The sequence below is a fragment of the Elephas maximus genome, chromosome 10 (genome assembly GCF_024166365.1).
Source record: "Elephas maximus indicus isolate mEleMax1 chromosome 10, mEleMax1 primary haplotype, whole genome shotgun sequence".
Lineage (NCBI taxonomy): Eukaryota > Metazoa > Chordata > Mammalia > Proboscidea > Elephantidae > Elephas > Elephas maximus.
Window position 1 is genome coordinate 71926892 of NC_064828.1, and position 20182 is coordinate 71947073.

At 37.8% G+C, this 20182-nt stretch overlaps 1 protein-coding gene across 1 annotated transcript in view; it reads right to left on the reverse strand.

Annotated features, from left to right (window-relative positions):
* Nucleotides 1–20182, reverse strand: part of CCDC175 (coiled-coil domain containing 175) — an 88727-nt gene that overhangs the window by 7521 nt on the left and 61024 nt on the right. The window contains exons 15-19 of the mRNA XM_049897877.1: nt 17430–17509; nt 14657–14809; nt 5782–5884; nt 1181–1224; nt 100–259 (exon numbers count right to left, since the gene is read on the reverse strand). Of these exons, the coding sequence (XP_049753834.1) occupies nt 100–259; nt 1181–1224; nt 5782–5884; nt 14657–14809; nt 17430–17509 (540 nt within the window). The remainder of the gene's footprint in view (nt 1–99; nt 260–1180; nt 1225–5781; nt 5885–14656; nt 14810–17429; nt 17510–20182) is intronic.

Consider the following 20182-nt stretch of genomic DNA (forward strand, 5'->3'; position numbering starts at 1 on the left):
GCCAGTTAGTTGGATTTTCTTCTTCTTCTTTTGATGTCACCAGCCACCATAAAATGGCAGGAAGTTTTACATTACCGAAAGTTTTGAGATGTTGCTTACCGAGGTTCCCTGGTGAATCGTTTTCTATAAGAGAGCACAGCTCATCAAGATTCCCTTGTAGCCAAGTACTGATACGCTCCATTTTTTTATCTCTTTCAGATAGCTTTTCTATTAGACTGTTTATGTCTTGCATTATCTCTTTACAATTATTCACCAACTCCTAAAAGAAATAGCATTTTGGGGTGTGTGAGTACAATCACAACAAAATAAAAACATTCTGACTTAGTAACTCATGTTCAAAATAAAACTATCGTGCATGCAAAATTGGTATTAGGCATGCAAAATGGGTGTGTATACACAGCAAATTCATAAAGTTCTGTGAAAGATCTCAGAAAAATGGATTATCCAACGAGAAGATTTAATGGAAAGTGCACTAAAAACGCAACTGTACAGGGTAGTGGTGGTATAAAAGCCAGTCCACCTTCAGAGCAGCCTGGAACTTCAGCATGGCATACAGCTTAAGAGAAATAACTTTGGAGCGGGGCTGGTTCTGCGTTTTAAACCCCCATAAGTTCATCGACTGTTTGGGTCTTGAGCAAGTTACTTAACTCTGTAAACCTCAGTAGCTTGATCTGAAAAAAGCATTACTAAAATCTTCCATATTCAGTGTTTGAAGTTGTAAAAAAATGATTAGATGTAACCTTTAAGTCCTTATAAAATGGCAGAGCCAGGACTTAAACCCCAGCCTACCTGACTCTAAAGGTAGCATGTGGGGTGTTGCAGTGGCTCTCATAGTTGGTAAAACATGGACGAAAAGGGAATTCAGAACTAACAACTTTGTTCTAAAACAAAATGTGCTCAATTTGAGCTTGGGGAAAAAAAGAAGTCATGCTCACCTTAGCTGAAGCAGTACAGTAGGACGACCGTTTGCCGAAGTATTAAGATGCCATAGTGAGTTTTGTACAAAGAATACATTTCAGGATTTGATGGTCACACTGGCTCTGTCACCACCCCCCAATCCTGATCTTCTCTCCTTTGCGTGTGCACGCGCACACACACACACACACACACATTTATTAGGTAGGTGAGCATTTTAAGAAATGATATGATACTTATTGAAGGCAATACAAAAAAAACTCACCTTAGCTGAGATTTGAAATTTCTCCCACAAGTCCACGTATTGTGCTAAAATAAAGATTTTAGAAATGGAAAGATTAATGAAACAATATGATCATTTTTATAAAAGTCATGTTGTTTTTGTCTTTCAAGAAATTATTTTTATAAAAAAATTTCTACTTCCTGAAACAACAGAATAACTAGATCGAACTTGCTCTTCCACTGTAAGCAAGTAGAAAACAGAACAAAATATATGAAACAAATGTTTCCACATGCTGGAAAACGGGTAGGACAGGACTGTGATACCTGAGAGAAGGGAAACAAATGAGGTGAGCCCTATGTTCACCCCTGCTTTCTGGTAGTAGAGGCACTTTCTGGTAGTAGAGACCGAAGTAAACAAAGTGTATTCCCAAGCAGAGCATGACAGACTTGTACACAGCCACGAAAATCCATAACAAATATTAGCAAATTGAATCAAGCAAGACATAAATTGGTAATAAGTCCTGAACAAGTGAGTTTTATTTCTGGAATGGGAGGCTGATTTAACATTCAAAAATCAATCAACAGAATTTGTCACGTTAATAGTGTGAAGGAGAAAAATCATATGAGCATCTCAATGATGCAGAAAAAGTATATGATCAACTGAACACCTTTTCATGATTAAAATTCTCGGGAAACTAGAAATAGGTCACTTCCTCAGCCTGATAAAGGGCATCTATACAAAACCTACAGCTGACGTCTTATTTCCTGGTGAAAGACTCAATGCTTCCCCTACATTAGAAACAAGGCAAGGATGTTTTCTCTGGTTGCTTTTATTCAGTACCATACTGGAGGTCCTGGTTAGTGTAATATGGCAAGAAAATGAAATAAAAAACATGCATATTGTAAAGAAAGAAGATTATTTTTATTTGATGATATAATTAATATATGTAAAAAGTCCTAAGAAATCTAGAAAAAAGTTTCTAGAACCAATAAGTGAGTCTTAGGATTATCACAAGGTACAAGATCAATTTGAAAATGAAATTAAAGGAAAAAAATAACATCACTTGCAATAGCATCAAACATATCAGATACTTAAGGGTAAACTTAATAAAACCAATGTAATACCTATAAACTTGTACAGGAAAGGGTTAACCCAGCAGGCCCGGGCTGCGCAACCCCTGCACATTCCCCGGAAAGGCCTATTTTTGGACTGGTCCTTGGCTGGCTCCTGAGATCTGAGCTCTTGAAATATTCCACCTGATAAGAGTGTTTCTGCATGCCTGAGGCTTTGAACCATGCTGTACTCATTTTATGCTGGCAATGTGATTTATGGTGAACGCTAGCTTTCTTTCTAAGGGTCTGAAGCTTGAGTAACTGTGGTCAGTCACACAGGTGCTGTATATCTATGTGACTGATGCCCAATAAATACTTTGGACACCCAAGCCCAGGTGAGTGTCCTTCATTGGCAAAACTTTGCACGTGTTGTCACACATCATTGCTAGGGAAATGAAGCAGATCTGTGTGAGTCCACTGGGAAAGGATACCTGGGAGCTTGCTCCTGGATTCTTCTTGGCTTCACTATGCGTGCTTTTTCCCTTTGGTGATTAACTCTGTATCCTTCACTCTGATAAACCATAACCATGATTATATAACAACTTCTAAGTCCTTTAAGTTCTTCTAGTGAATCACTGAACTTGAGAGTTGTCTTGGGGACCCCGACACATTATTAAAACTGAAAAAATATAGCTGAGAGAAATTAAAGAAGACCTAAATAAGTGGGGATATAGACCATGTTCTTGGATTAGAAGACTCAGTATTGTTAAGATGTCAATTCTTCCAAGTTGATTTATAGATTCAACACAAGACCAATTAAGATCCCAACAGGCTTTTTTGGTAGAGATTAAAGGCTCGTTCTAAAATTTATATGGAAATCAAAGGACCTAAAGCAGTCAAAATAATTTTATAAGAGAAGCACAAAGGTGAAGGACTTATACTACCTGAATTCCAGACTAACTATGAAGCCATGGAGCCCTGGTGGTGCTGTGGTTAAGAGCTCGGCTGCTAACCAAAAGGTCGGCAGTTTGAATTCACCAGTTGTTCCTTGGGAACCCTATGGGGCAGTTCTACTCTGACCTATAGGGTTGTTATGAGTCAGGATCGACTCAATGGCAACAGGTTTGGTTTTTTGGTTTATGAAGCCACAGTACTCAAGACAGTGTGATATTGGTGCCAAGTTAGTCATTTAGAATAAAGGGGTGTTGTTAGGTGCCGCTGAGTTGATTTTTGACTCTTGGCAACTTTATGTGACAGAGTACATCTGTCTCATAGGGTTTTCTAGGCTGTGATCTTTATGGAAGCAGATCCCAGGTCTTCTTCCTGCAGAGCTGCTGAGTGGGTTTGAACTTTTCAGTTAGCAGCCAAGTGCTTCATCATTGCATCACCAGAGCTCCTTAATAAAAGAATAAACTTGTAAAATTGATTTTTGAAAAAATGTCCAGGATAGTACAATGGTGAAAGGTCTGTCTTTTCAAAATTGGCACCTAAACAACTGGATATTCATATGGAAAAGAATTAAATTCAACCCTTAGCTCATTACCATACAAAAAGTTGACCTGAAACAAATCAGAGGCCTTGACATGAAAGCTTTCTAATGTTGCTATAGATAATTGGTTTAAGACACTTAAAAAAAAGATGCTATATTCACTAATTAGATAGTAGATAAGAACTACTTTAGGTGAAGAGAAAGACAGCACACAATACAGAGGAGGTCAGCACAATTGGACTAAACCAAAAGCAAAGAATTTTCCCGAATAAACTGAATGCTTCAAAGGCCAGCGTAGCAGGGGCAGGGGTCTGGGGACCATGGTTTCAGGGGACATCTAAGTCAATTGGCTTAATAAAATCTATTAAGAAAACATTCTGCATCACATGTTGAAGAGTGGCGTCTGGGGTCTTAAACGCTAGCAAGCAGCCATCTAGAATGCATCAATTGGTCTCAACCTACCTGGATCAAAGGAGAATGAAGAACACCAAGGATACAAGGTGATTACGAGCCCAAAAGACAGAAAGGGCCACATGAACCAGAGACTACATCATCCTGAGACCAGAAGAACTAGATGGTGCCTGGCTACAACCGATGACTGCCCTGACAGGGAACACAACACAGAACCCCTGAGGGAGCAGGAGAGCAGTGGGATGCAGACCCCAAATTCTCGTAAGACCAGACTTAATCGTCTAACTGAGACTGGAAGGACCCCGGTGACCCTCAGACCTTCTGTTGGCCCAGGACAGGAACCATTCCTGAAGCCAACTCTTCAGACATGGATTGGACTGGACAATGGGTTGGAGAGGGATGCTGGTGAGGAGTGAGCTTCTTGGATCAGGTGGACACTTGAGACTATGTTGGCATCTCCTGCCTGGAGGGGAGATGAGAGGGTGGAGGGGGTTAGAAGCTGACGAAATGGACACGAAAAGAGAGTGGAGGGAGAGAGCGGGCTGTCTCATTAGGTGGAGAGCAATTGGGAGTGTGTAGCAAGGTGTGTATATGGGTTTTTGTGTGAGAGATTGACTTGATTTGTAAACTTTCACTTAAAGCACAATAAAAATTATAAAACAAAAATAAACAACCATCCATTTTTAACTTAAAAAAAAAGCTATACGAATGACTAAAACATACATGAAAAGATGTTTGATATTAGTCATCAGGTAAATGCAAATTAAAACCACAATGAATTACCATTATATAGCTATTAAAATGGCTAAAACTAGTAGAAGTGACAATATTAAGTGTTGGTGAGGATGCAGAGTAATGCGAACTCTTATACATTGTGAATGGGATGATAAATTTGTACAGCCACTTTGGCAAACTGGCCGTTCTTACGAAGTTAAATATACACTAAACATGCCAAAAACAAAAACTAAGCCAGCTGCTGTCAAGTTGATTCCGACTCATAGCGGCCCTATAGGACAGAGTAGAACTACCTCATAGGGTTTCCAAGAAGTGGTTGGTGGATTCGAACCGCTGACCTTTTGGTTAGCAGCCGAACACTTAACTACTACTTCACCAGAGCTCCAGGCTAGTTATTTATCAAAGAGAAATGAAAACATGTATCTGCAAAAAAACACTTATAAAGAAAGGCTTAGAGCAGCTACATTTATAATAACCCAAACTGGAAACAATCCAAATGTCCTTCAGCTGGCGAATGAACAAACAAAATATGGTATGTCCATATAACAGAACATTACTACACAGCTATAAAAAGAAATGAACTAATGATACATACAACAACATGGAAGAATTAAAAAAAAAATTTTGCTGAATGAACGAAGCGAGTAAAGAGCGTGCATACTCTATCATTCTGTTCATATCTATAATGACAGTAGGCAGATGACTGGAGAACTGGAGGTGGGGTGGGAGATCAACTGCTAAGGGACACAAAGGTAATTTTGGGGTGATGAAAATGTTCTATACCTTGTTTATGGTGATAGTGGTTACAGCACATTTGTCAAAACTCGTTGAACTGTATACTTAAAGTGGGTTCATTTTATTGTACACAAATCAATAAAATTGATTAAAACAAGCAAACAAACAGAAAGCAAACTCTTTCTTTAATATGTAAAGACCTTCCATGACATTTTACTTACTCTGCCTAACTATCAAATCCCAAGACAGGTCACTTGAGGCGTGGATGAGGCCTTTTTCTCCTTTTGTGTATTCTTCTGTCTTTTTCTTCAGGTATGAAATATACTGGAAATTAAAGACATGTGATTGTTAAATTAGTTTAACTACTGCAGATTACTTATCCATTTAGTCATTCAGCAAGTACTTCTTGAGTTCTATCTGTGCCAGCTACTATTCCAGGTGCAGGGTTTACAGTGGTGAGCGAAACATGCCCTCATCAAGCTTACATTCCAGTAAAAGAGATAAAGGATTCTGCTTCCTATTAAACATTTTACAATCTAAACAAACATGACATTTTGAATACAATTTGACACCAAAAAAAAAAGAAAATGTGTTCTGCTGAATGAACTGTTTCCACAACAAGAACGTTCCTTATTCAAAATGTGTGTGCAGTAAAATGTCACAAAGCAGTAATGCAGGCAGACTGGAGTTCAGCATAAATCCCTTTCAAGACCTACCTATTTCCTGCTCTGAATTTTTGCTGATGCCATATTTTTTATTAATGGAATGCATATTAAATCATTGAGTGTGTTCGAATTTCTGGCAGGCACTATGGGTTTTTATTCTTGCCTCATCTCAACAATCCTACCTCCAGATCCATATTTTTCTTACCAAAAACATTGATTCAGCATCACCTCATACACTAAAACCTCCAAACCCGAAGCCATCGAGTTGATTCCAACTCATTGCAACCCTACAGGACAGAGTAGAACTGCCCCATAGGGTTCCCAAGGAGCGCCTGGTGGATTTGAACTGCAGACCATTTGGTTAGCAGCTTAGCTCTTGACCACGGAGCCACCAGGGCTCCCACCTCCTAAATGCCAAACAAAAACCAAACCCATCACCATTGAGTCGATTCAAACTCACAGTGACCCTATAGGACAGAGTAGAACTGCCTTATAGAGTTTCCAAGGAGCGCCTGGTGGATTCAAACTGCCAATCTTTTGGTTAGCAGCCATAGCACTTAACCACTACACCACCAGGATTTCCCCTCGTACGTATAATACCCTGTAAAAACAGTAATTTGTGGCACATGACCATTTTTTTCATTTCAAACTGTCATACAGGTCTCTGTCTGCTAACGGAATGCACTGTGAGAAAGCAACTTCCCACTAAATCCCAGAGGTGGAAATATTAAGTAGGTAAATATAACTCCACCATGTGTCTGTCAGTTTGTTGTTCTGTGGTGGGTTGAGTGTTGCTGTGATGCTGGAAGCTATGCCACCAGTAGTTCAGATACCAGCATGAATGAACAGATTTCAGCAGAGCTTCGAGACTAACACATGCTAGGAAGAAGGACCTGGCGGTCTACTTCTCAAAAAAATTGGCTAGTGAAAACCTTATGAATAGCAGTGTAACACTGTCTGATAGAGTGCTGGAAGATGAGCCCCTCAGGTTGGAAGGCCCCCAAAATATGACTGAGGAAGAGCTGTTTCCTTAAAGGAGAGTCGATCTTAATGATATGAATGGAGTAAAGCTTTCAGGACTTTAATTCGCTGATGTGGCATGACTCAAAATGAGAAGAAACTGCTACAAACATCCATTAATAAATGGAATGTGGAATGTACAAAGTATGAATCTAGAAAAATTGGAAGGTGCCAAAAACGAAATAGAATGCATAAAGACTGATATCAAACACATAAGAGAGCTGAAATGGACTGGTATTGGCCATTTTGAATCAGAAAATCAAATGGTCTACTATGCCAGGAATGACAAATTGAAGAGGAATGGCATCATATTCATCATCAAAAAGAACATTTCAAGATCTATCCTGAACTACAACGCTATCAGTGGTAGGATAATATCCATATGCCTACAAGAAAGACTAGTTAATAGACTACTATTCAAATTTACACACCAACAGCTAATGTCAAAGATGAGGAAACTGAAGATTTTTACCGACTTCTGCAGTCTTAAATTGATCAAACATGCAATTAAGATGCATTGATAATTACTGGTGAGAGGATGTGGAAGTTGGAAGCAAGAAGGATCTATAGTTGGAAAATATGGCCTTGGTGATAGAAATGATGTTGGCAATCCTAAGACAGAATTTTGCAAGACCAACGACTCCTTCATTGTAAATACCTTTTCTCATCAACATAAATGATGACTATACATATGGACCTCGCCAGATGGAATACACAGGAATCAAATTGACTACATCTGTGGAAAGAGACAATGGAAAAGCTCAATATCATCAGTTAGAACAAGACCAGGGGCTGACTGGGGAACAGGCCATCAATTGCTTATATGCAAGTTCAAGTTGAAGCTGAAGAAAATTAGAACAAGTCCATGACAGCCAAAATACAACTTTGAGTATAACTCATCTGAATCTGGAGACCTTCACAAGAATGGATTTGACGCAATGAACACTAATGACTGAAGACCAGTAGAGTTGTGGGATGACATCAAGAACATCATACATGAAGAAAGCAAAAAGTCATTAAAAAGACAGGAAAGAAATAAAAGACCAAAATGGATGTCAGAAGAGACTCTAAAACTTACTCTTGAATGTACAGTAGCTAAAGCAAATGGAAGAAATGATGAAGCAAAAGAGATAAACAGAAGATTTCAAAGGACAGCTAGAGAAGACAAAGTATTATAATGAAATGTGCAAAGACCTTGTGTTAGAAAACCAAAAGGGAAGAATACACTCAGCATTTCTCAAGCTGAAAGAACTGAAGAAAAAAATCAAGCCTCAAGTAGCAGTATTGAAGGATTCTATGGGCAAAATATTGAATGACGTGGGAAGCATCTCAAGAAGATGGAAGGCATACACAGAATCACAGTAACAAAAAGAATTGGTTGACATTCAATAATTTCAGGAAGTAGCATATGATCAAGAACTGATGGTATTTAAGAAAGAAGTCCAAGCTGCACTGAAGGCATTGGTGTAAAGCAAGCCTCCAGGAGTAGAAGGGATACCAATTCAGTTGTTTCAACAAATGGATCCAATGCTGAAAACTCTCAGTCGTCTATGCCAAGAAATTTTGGAAGACAGCTATCTGGCCGACCAGCTAGAAGAGATCCATATTCGTGCCCATTCCAAAGAAAGGTGACCCAACGGAATGCGGAAATTATCAAACAGTATCATTAATATCAAACCCTGGTGGCGTAGTGGTTAAGTGCTACGGCTGCTAACCAAAGGGTTGGCAGCGAATCCACCAGGCACTCCTTGGAAACTCTATGGGGCAGTTCTACTCTGTCCTATAGGGTCGCTATGAGTTGGAATCGACTCGATGGCACTGGGCTTGGGGTTTTTTTTTTTGGTATCACTAATACCACACACAAGTAAAATTTTGCTGAAGTTCATTCAAAAGCAGTTGCAGCAGTACATTGACAGGGAACTGCCAGAAATTCTAGCCAGATTCAGAAGCGGACATAAAACGAGGAACATCATTACTGATGTCAGATGGAGCCTGGCTAAAAGCAGAGAATACCAGAAAGATATTTACCTGTGTTCTATTGACTATGCAATGGCATTCGACTGTATGCATCATGACAAATTATGGATAGCATTCTAAAGAACAGGAATTCCAGAATACTTAATTGTGCTCATGTGGTACTTGTACATAGACCAAGAGGCAGCTGTTCGAACAGAACAAGGGGATAATGCATCGTTTCAAATCAGGAAAGGTGTCCATCAGGGTTGTATCCTTTCGCCATAATTATTCAACATGTATGCTGAGCAAATAATCTGAGAAGCCAGACTATAACAAGAAGAACGTGGCATCAGAATTGGAGGAAGACTCATTAACAACCTGCGATATGCAGATGACACAACTTTGCTTGTGGAAAGCAAAGAGGACTTAAAGCACTGATGAAGATCAAAGACTATAGCCTTCAGTATGGATTACACCTCAATATAAAGAAAACAAAAATCCTCACAACTGGCCCAATAAGCAACATGATGATAATGGGAGAAAAGATTGAAATTGTCAAGAATTTCATTTTACTTGGATCCACGATCAATGCCCATGGAAGCAGCAGTCAAGAAGTCAAAGAATATATTGCATTGGGCAAATCCGCTGCAAAAGACCTCTTTAAAGTGTTGAAAAGCAAAGATGTCACTTTGAGGACTAAGGTGTGCCAGAGCCAAGCCATGGTATTTTCAATCACTTTATATGCATGCAAAAGTTAGATAATGAATAAGGAAGACTGAAGAAGAATTGATGCTTTTGAATTATGGTGTTGGTGAAGAATGCTGAATATACCACAGGCTGCCAGAAGAATGAACAATTCTGTATTGGAAGAAGTACAGCTTAGAAAGAGGATGGCAAGACTTGTCTCGTACTTCGGACATGTTATCAGGAGGCACCAGTCCCTGGAGAAAGACATTATGCTTGGTAAGGTAGAAAGTCAGCAAAAAAGAAGAAGACTTTCAACAAGATGGATTGACACAGTGGCTGCAACAATGGGCTCAAACATAGCAATGATTGTGAGGATGGTGCAGGACTGGGCAGTGTTTCATTCTGTTGTACACAGGGTTGCTATGAGTCGGAATCGACTCGACAGCACCTAAGAACAACAACAACAACAACAACCATATATCCCAACAGTCATGAAAAAGATAAGACCTCAGAGGGATGAATTATTGGGTTAGGAGGCTCCATGGAATTGCTCACTCACGTCAGATGTTTCATTGGGTTAGGTGATGGTGGTGGTAGTGGTTTGAGTGATGGCGGTGTTTTAGGTATTACGGTCATGATTTTATTCTTCTATGTTTTGACTGTACAATGTTTCTTGTAGGGTCCATGGCATGAGGCCACCATATCATAGGTGGTAGAGTCTTTTTGTTATTTTAGTAAGCATTGGATAGACATGATTTCTGGAAATGTTCACATTACCCCAAGCCAGTTTGGGAGTTGCTTATTGCCTTTAAAACTATTATTACTGTTTTTAGGTAAACAGAATCAACAAAGCTGTGTTTAACTGAAAACCAAACTCTTCTGTTCTTTATGTGCCTTTAAAAGTTACCAAATTTACATAATAGAATATTAAATAACACATATACACAAATAAGTGCAGGTAAAATGTGAAATCTGAGTAAACTCTGTGGATTGTACCAAAGTCAATTTCCTGGTTTTGATATTGTACTATAGTTACAGAAGATTTTATCACTGGGGAAAACTGGGTGAAGAGTACACGGAATCTCCCGTACATTTTTTTTTTTTTTTTGCAACTTTCTGTGAACCTATAACTATTTCAAATAAAAAGTATTTTTTTAATCACGAAAATAAAATTTCAAAGCTTGTCCCTTCACAAGTATCTTCTAATAAGTTCACTTTTGTTCAGATAATTCACAAGTCAGAAGTAGCAGTATTTTCATTGTTGATAGTTATTTTTCCACAAGTACTAACATTTCAATTTGTACTGAGAGGATAGTTTTTTTTTTTTTTCTTTTTAATGCCTAAATCAGTACAAAGCTTTACTGAATAAAAAGTGAAAGTTCTCTTCACATCAGCTCTTCCCTTTATTCCCCCTCCCCCACCAGAGATAATCACTATTATTAGTTTGGTGCGTTCCTTTCAGACATTTTATAAGCTTTTTACTTGTGTGTGTATGTGTATATAGAGACAGAGAAATACATGATTTTGTTTTGTGTTTTTCTTTTAGCATAAATTAAATCATTTTGTACTTATTGTGTAACATATCTTACTTAATAGTAAGTCTTGGACTCTTTTTATGACTGATCTACTTCATTCTTTTTGTTGTTGTTGTTAGGTGCTGTCGAGTTGGTTCCCACTCACGGTGATCCCATGAACAACAGAATGAAAAACACTGCCCAGTCCTGCACCATCCTCACAATCGTTGCTATGCTTGAGCCCATTGTTGCAGCCACTGTGTCAATCCATCTCGTTGAAGGTCTTCCTCTTTTTTGCTGACTCTCTCTACCAAGCACGATGTTCTTCTCCAGGGACTGGTCTCTCCTGATAACATGTCCAGAGTACATGAGAAAAAGTCACATCATCCTTGCTTCTAAGGAACATTCTGGCTGTATTTCTTCCAAAGCAGATTTGTTTGTTCTCCTAGCAGCTCATGGTATATTCAGTATTCTTCGCCAACGCCATAATTCAAAGGCACTGTTTTTTTTTTTTTTTGTCACTTCTTCTTTTGTCCAGCTTTTTCTTGCATATGAGGTGACTGAAAATATCATGGCTTGTCAGATGCACCTTAGTCTTTAAAGTGACATCTTTGCTTTTTAACACTTCAAGAGATCTTTTGCAGCAGATTTGCCCACTGCAACTTGTAGTTTGAATTCTTGACCACTGCTTCCATGGACACTGACTGTGGATCCAAGTAAAATGAAATCTTTGACAAAATTCAATATTTTCTCCCTTTATGATGATATTACTTATTGGCCTAGTTATGAGGATTTTTGTTTTCTTTATGTTGAGGTATAATCCATACCGAAGTCTGTAGCCTTTGATCTTCATCAGTAAATGCTTTTAAGTCCTCTTTGCTTTCAGCAAGCAAGGTTGTGTCATCTGCGTGTCAATCCTGATGTCACATTCTTCTTCCTACAGTCTGGCTTCTCAGGTTATTTCCTCAGCATACAAATTGAATAAGTATGGAGAAAGGATACAATTCTGATTCACATCTTTTCTGATTTTAAGCCACATAGTATCTGAAGAGGGCCAGTTTCTAGGATTTTCTAGAAAAAAAATCTGTCTGTATATTAATATGGTTTTACATAAGGCTTATATATAAAACGGAGTTTGTGTCTGTCTCATTCGTTTAATGCTGACATGACCCATGGTCTGGATTGTTTATCAAACATAGATGCATTTTTTTTTTTCTGGTAACCCCCCCAACACCCACCCCAGAGTTTTGAGTCCAAAATTGAAGTGAGGGGTGGGACACTTGTGCCTGGTCCAGAGCCAATATTGGTAACTGTCACTCCAGCTTATTTAGCAATTGGTGACAAAATTCCCTCTATGTCTCATTTAACTAAGCAATTCTTCATGTTCGAAAAATAATTTGCTTAGTTCAAAAGAAAGCTTCAAATGAAGTTTCTATGCATTTGTATGAGAGAGCAAGAGACAGAGATGGGGAGGACAGCCAACCAGCCAGCCAGGCAGGCAGAGACTGACCTGAAGAGCAGGAAAGTATTTTTAAAGTGCCCATAATATGTTCACATATCCTTCTTCCTAAAACACCACCAACAACAAATTTTTTCCAGGTCTTAATTCCTTCTCTATACAATATCCAGCCTCTCCCTTCTTCTTCATATCTGAACTTCTCAAAACCACAGACTTTACTCTCTTTCTAGCCTCCTATTCACTCTCCAACTCAGTGCAGTCTAGATTCTGCCTCCTACTGTTTCAGTCAAAAAACTCTCAGTGAAATCTGTCAATCCAAAAGATGTTTTCAAGTGTCTTCATACTGTCAGTGTGAACCACACGAAGTTGCTAATATTTGACCAACCTTGACCTGCAAAAATGGTTCAGCCTAACAGGTCTGCTTGCTGCATTTGACATTGCTGATTACTTTCATATTTTTAAAACCTGCTTCCTCCTAGACTGCTGTAGTAGGCCATGGTCAGGCTGCTGGAGACCCAAATACACAGTGTGAAATAAAATGTGAAAGTAGGTACTCTTGATGCTGCAAGAAGCACCTAAAGGTGTTAGACTGACCCTTGAATACTGACACTGCCCTCTCCCATACTGATGGTATAAAGCCGGACACTTGGAGCTTCTTTGGCCTGGTATAGTCCTCATCCTCTTCAGGCCATGTTGCCCCTAACTTAAAGCGCAACTTCACAAGTAACAAGGGAAGTGCTGGGACCTATGTTTTTTTTATTTATGTCCGTTTCTTGTGTATACCTTATGCATTGTTTGCCGGTTGGTTTGGTAGTAATGAAGTAAAATCAACGTTTTCTCTTTCAGAGAGTAAAAAGTTGTATTTTAAAAAACAATATGTTATTTTATATGTCAATTTTAAAATAAACATGTAATTAAATTAATGAATTAAATATTCTAAGTAGACATTTGATTATTTCATCTATATCCCTAAATTTTCACATATTTAAGTTGGTCAAAACAAACAAATAAAAAACTTGGAGGGGTCCTTCTCTTTGGGAAAATAAACTTTTCCCAAATCTTGTGTATTGATGTTTGTATACTGATCTTAAATCCTAAAACCTAGCTGAACTCCTTTATTCATTCTAATAGTTTTTTAGTGAATTCCTTAAGATTTTCTGTATGCAATATTGAGTCACCTGCAAATACAGACAGTTTTCCTATCACCTGGCAATGTACTTTCAAAAACCAGCCAATGAAAGCCCTGTGGATCACAACAGGATCCGATCCTGTTGTGCATGGGGTTGCCATGAGTTGGGGGCTGACTCAATGGCAGCTAACAATAACAACAACCAAATTTCTGGGCATACAGTTGCTTATAGTATTCCTTTATGATTATTTTTATTTCCATATGGTTAGCAGTAATGTTTCCTCTTCCATTTCTGACTCCAGAAAGGAAGGCCTGGGCCCTCTCCTATAGGGGAAAAAAAAAAGCTCGGAACTGACTCCATAGCACCTAACAACAACAACAAACTGCCAACAGATAGGCCTGCTCCTCACCAGCTCCCAGGACATGAGAGTGGGGCTCTGGCATAAAAACAATCTGTACCATTGGATGCCCAACTCTTAATCTGTGTGTTCATTACACAGGTGTGTTCATTGAACTGTGCATTTATGATTTGGGTACTTTTCTGTACATACTTTATGCTCCATCAGAAAAACTTTAAGAGCTATTCTCTCCTTTTCTCTCATAACTATTACAGGTCTAGGAGATCAATCATAACCAATTTGCAAAGTGAGATGGTCTTGAACTTACTGCTTTTAATCTTTTATTTTCCATGAGCAAAAGTTCTGCTTTTTGGTCATGTGCATAGATTTCATTTTCCAAGTTCTTTAGAATTTCAAAATGATCTTTGATTTTAATGCTTTCTTGATCTCGTAAATGTTTTAATTCTTGCTTCAGTTTATCCTGCTCAAACATAAAATCACAATTATCTCAGAGTTCAACAAGCAGGACACCAACGAGCAGGTCTCGGATTTCCTGGACCACATTCAGAGAGGACTTTTAACTAATTCCTGAAGCATCTGGCAGAGGCTATGGACATCTCCCCTTAGGAAATTTTTATATTAAAAATTAATTTAATATAAAAATTAATTTTTATATTAAATCTTAATTTTATATTAAAGCTGATTTACGGGTACTTATTTATTTATTTATTTTATTCACGAACTCTGGGAAAGGGGTCCATGAATTCCAATGGTTAGTAGTAATGTTTCCTCTTTCATTTCTGACTCCAGAAAGGAAGGCCTGGGCCCTCTCCTATCAAAAGAGCATTGATACTTCACAAAATAGAAGGTACTTTGATATATAAACAACTGTCTGGCCAAAACAGGGAGAAAGGGGGGAATTTATTGAAACCTTTCAAGGGAGGATTTAATATTTCTTGAAGAAAGAAGAATATTGCTTTAAGAATTTTTCAGAATTCTCTCCTGAGCTATTCAGTTCTCTGTTATCATACTGTTATAAATCACAAGATCTTTATTTGTTGTATAATCATCATCAGTAGCCCTTATTAAAGAAAATAGAACTGTATTGTATTATACATGTAGTTTTCCTTCCCTGTTTCTCTACACTCATAACATATTAAAAGTTACTTTTGATAACAGTGCCTCTCAAAGAATAGGATGTTTCCATTTTCAATTAACTAACTCCATATATATGTACCTATCAACTATTAATTAAATTAAATTAATAGTTAATGATAGATATGGAGTTAGTTAATTGAAAATGGAAACATCCTATTCTTTGAGAGGCACTGTTATCAAAAGTAACTATTAATTAAATTTAACTATTAACAATTTAATTTAATTTAACTATTAAAAAAAACTAACTATTAATTTAATTAATAGTTAATGATAGGTACATATATATGGAGTTAGTTAATTAAAAATGGAAACATCCTATTCTTTGACAGGCAAAGTTACCAAAAGTAACTTAATATGTTATGAGTGTAGAGAAACAGGGAAGGAAAACTACAAGTATAATACAAGTGCTACAGCTCCTAACCAAGAGGTCAGCAGTTCGAATTCACCAGGCGCTCCTTGGAAACTCTGTGGGGCAGTTCTACTCTGTCCTATAGGGTCGCTATGAGTCGGAATCGACTCGATGGCACTGGGTTTGGTTTTGTTTGGTTTTTATCGTTAACTATGGATCATAAATTTTAAAAAGGCAGTAAACACTTCTCTACCTGCTCCTACTTTGTCCACCTTCCTCCCTGCAACGTCTGCCTACTTATCCTCATCTCCACAGAAATTTAACAGAATCAAAGATGTGAAAAGAAACTTAAAAAGCATAATCCAATCTCTTGGCTTTATGAAAAAAGAAACTGAGGACCCCTAAATTAAGAAAGTTTCCCACAGATACATGTTAGCCAATTCCAGAGTCTATATCTACACACACACATATATACACACGTACACACATATGTGCAGATATATGTATGTATGCATCTGTGTATACATATGCATTTCTACAGGAGGGTAAGTTAAAAAGCATTGCCACTAGGGTTCTAGTTCATACATGCACGGGTTTATTCCAAATAAAACGTGTTTAAACGTGTCTCTTCAATCAGCAGACGGCTGCAGACAAGTACCTAAAAAAAAAAGATACTTTTCGTGCCATGGAAAAAACAATTTTGATGTCAGGACTAATAACAAATTTTTAACAAAACTCAAATGGATATCTTTCCAAATTATTGAAGCTTTGCAACAAGTTTATGGGAGTGCTGCCCCCACATAAAACAACAGTTTTTAGATGGATCAAGCATTTTGAAGAAGGTAGGGAAGACCTGAAAGATGAGCCAAGAGAGGGAAGACTACTCAGAAGGTTACGGTGACTGTTTTTTAGGATTCCAAAGAGGTAATCCTGATACGTTTTCTCAAAGGACACAGGACAATCACCGTGGCTTATTATGAAGAAGTTTTAAGAAAACTGAAAACTGCATTGGTGAGACAAAGGCCAAGGAAATTGCACCAAGGAATTTTTTTTTTTTCATCATGACAAAACACCTGCTCATTCTTCGAGGGTTTGCAAGGGCTGTCCTATGAGAAATTCGTTGGGAAACCTTACCTCATTCACCCTACAGTCCCGATCTTGTCCCTTCAGACTTCTTTTTGCTCCCCAAACCAAAGAACATTGAAAAAGAACATGATTTGAGTCCCTCAGGGATGCAACAACTGCCATTTTGGTGTGGTGTAAATTGAAGAACGCAGAATTCTTTGGGGAAGGGTTAGAGAGATGGAAACACTGCCTTCAGAAGTGTATAGACCTAGATTAGATTGAGGATGTGTCCAGAAACAATACCTTCACATTCTGATATTTTGTTTAATAAAGGTTTCTATGATTTTGTAGCAATACTCTTTGACTTACCCTTGTATACTAAAATTTTAAAACACTAGTATTAAAAGGATAAGCTTAATAAATGGGAATTTCCTAAAAACTCCAATAGTGCCAGATAATTAAAGTATTACTGTCTGTACGTACCAGTATTCTAATCAAAGAAAGAAAAATAAATACATTGACCCTTTACCGTGTGGCGAATGTATCTCGAAAAATCTCTTTTAAACTGAGCAATGTTATTGTTTAGTAAAGTCTCCTCATGCTTTTGTTCTATAAGAGAGAGAAAACTTCTTTAGTTAAAAAAACTAATCAGAGTAAGACATGTACCTAGTTTTAAAAGTCAAATACTATTATAAGACTTAGAACAAAAATCAGCAGTCAGGTGTCTGACTCCCTAGAAGCAACCATTTTTTAGCTCTCTTAGATTTCTTTTGCCATTTACCCCCATTTTCTTAAAACATGCTTATATGGCTATTTCTTGATTTGTCATTTTAACACATTTTTGATTGACTTCCTAGTATAATAGAAGAGGATTTAGAATGCTTACTCCCATCTAGCAGCTAACAACAACTTCTCCCTCCCACCACACACCGCCCCACCATATACACCACACACTCACAACCTCCATATTTCCTCTCTCTAACCTCCCTGTAGTTACAAGTTTTATTTAAATCTATTTTGATCATTAAAACAATGTATTATTCGCTGCTGAGCCACACTTCCTTGTACAATTTTTTGTTAAAGATGGCCTTTTTTTTTTTTTATCTGCATAGTTTTCCATGTGTTGTAAGTGCCATCCAGTGGGTTCCAATTCTTAAGGAAACAGTGCCCGGTCCTGCACCATACTCACAATCCTTGTTATGTTTGAACCAGTTGTTGCAGCCACTGTGTCAATCCACATTAATTCATAACAAAATCTGCAACACATGTAAAATCTTTCTGAATATTATATTCCACGTGGTCATATATACCAGGTAATCTATTGATACCATAAGAAGCCCTGGTGGCACAGTGATTAAGCACACAGCTGCTAACCAAAAGATCATCGGTTCAAACCACAGGCCACTCTCCGAGAGAAAGATGTGGCAGTCTGCTTCCATAAAGATTATAGCCTTGGAAACTCTACGGGGCAGTTCTACTTTGTCCTAAAGAGTCATTGTGAGTTGGAATCAACTCGACAGCATCAGTTTTTTGTTGTTGTTGTTTATTTGTTTTTGAAACTGGAAACTCAGCTTTTCCAGCTCTGGGCAATATTTTTCTCTTATTTCTTTGATAATTTCCTCCTTGAAAATTTTTTCTATTTTCTTTTAATGGCCTTTCTGTTAGATATTCAACATCTCAGAATAGTCTTCAAATTCTTACCCTTTTCTTGTTCATCATTCTCTCTCTTTTTTGTTCTGTTTTTGGGGAGATTTCCTTAACTCTAATTATAATCTTTTTATTGCACTGAAAAATTTTGGTTTTATACTATTAATTTCTAAGAGCTCTTTATTGTTCTCTGATCTTTTTTCTTTTAAGCATCTGTCTTTTTTTCATAGATGTGGTATTTTCGTTTCCCTAAGAATATAGCTTTTGAAAGTATCCTTATGTCCTTTGAATTGTCTATATTTCTAACAAGTTCTCTTTATTCTGTCTGCTTTAGTTTCTGCCTTTCACACTGAGGCTTTTCTCACATGTTTAGTTACCTTTGGCAGTCCAATACTACTTAAGAGTGAGGCACTAGAAGGTTTGGTTCCTGAGTGGGCTTCCTTGTACAATGACCACGAAGGCAGCAACCTCAAATGCCAGGATCTATGAGGCTTTTCTCTGGAACTGGTGTTTCCTTAAAGAATCCAACAATCTCCTTCTTTAGGAAGAAGGGAACAAAGCAGTCATAACACAACTGTTGCCAGTACTCTCCAAGATAAGCAATGGAGGGGATGAGGGATATCAGCACAAAATTCTGTCCTGCATTCAGCCATACTGATATCCCACCATTTGGAACCCTCTGATCCAATTTCTCTTTCGGCATTAGGAAGAATAGTTACCCAGCTACACAGAAGAGAGGATTTCTCCTGGGGGTCTACTCTTTATAAAGATTTTCAACCAATTTTTAGCTCCATGACTCATCTCCGCCTTCATAGTAGCAGGATACTACAATGCCCAAGTCTTTCAAGGTTCTGTGGAAAAGAACTTCTTGCTTTTATGGTGTATTTTTCTGTGGGAACTTGCTATTCATATTTCTCTCCTGATAATCTCTCTCTCCAATTTTAACTTTCCCAAAATGTGTCATTTACTTTCTGCTGCTGTCTTCCCTGCCAATCTCTTTTCCTCGGGGGTTTATATCTTTTTTTTTCTTTTTCTTTTACACACATTTCTATGAAGTTTCATGAGGGAACAAAGACATGCCTGTGTTTTATCCAACATGTTTAACTAAAAGTCACAATGTTGTTCTTTATGTGCACTGAGGTCACACATTCCACTCTCTGTAACTGTTGACAGGTATATTCTCCTACTTTCTGAAGAAAATTGCTCTTCTTTTCTCTTTCCTTCCTTTCTTCTACCTTCTCCTCTTTACTTTTCAGCATTTTCTCACTACTCTTTACCTATGAGAACCAATACTTGTGATATATTGCTTACTTTTATATTCATAGTGTTTCTCACATTCTCTATCTAATGCAAGAAGGGGTAGGAGGAAAGGTTGGGAAAGTAGAAAACTGGGACGAGAGTACATACGTATCTGGAGTCTGCATAAAAGTAGTAAAAGACCAAGAAAACCTATTTATCTGTCATGGATTGAATTATGTACCCCCCCAAAAGTGTGTATTAATTTGGTTAGATCATGTGTGGTTGTCCCCCATTTTGTGATTTTCCTATGTGTTATAAATCATAACCTCTGCCTGTGGTTAAAAGGATTAGGGTGGGATGTAACACTCTTGCTCAGGTCACCTCCCTGATCCAATG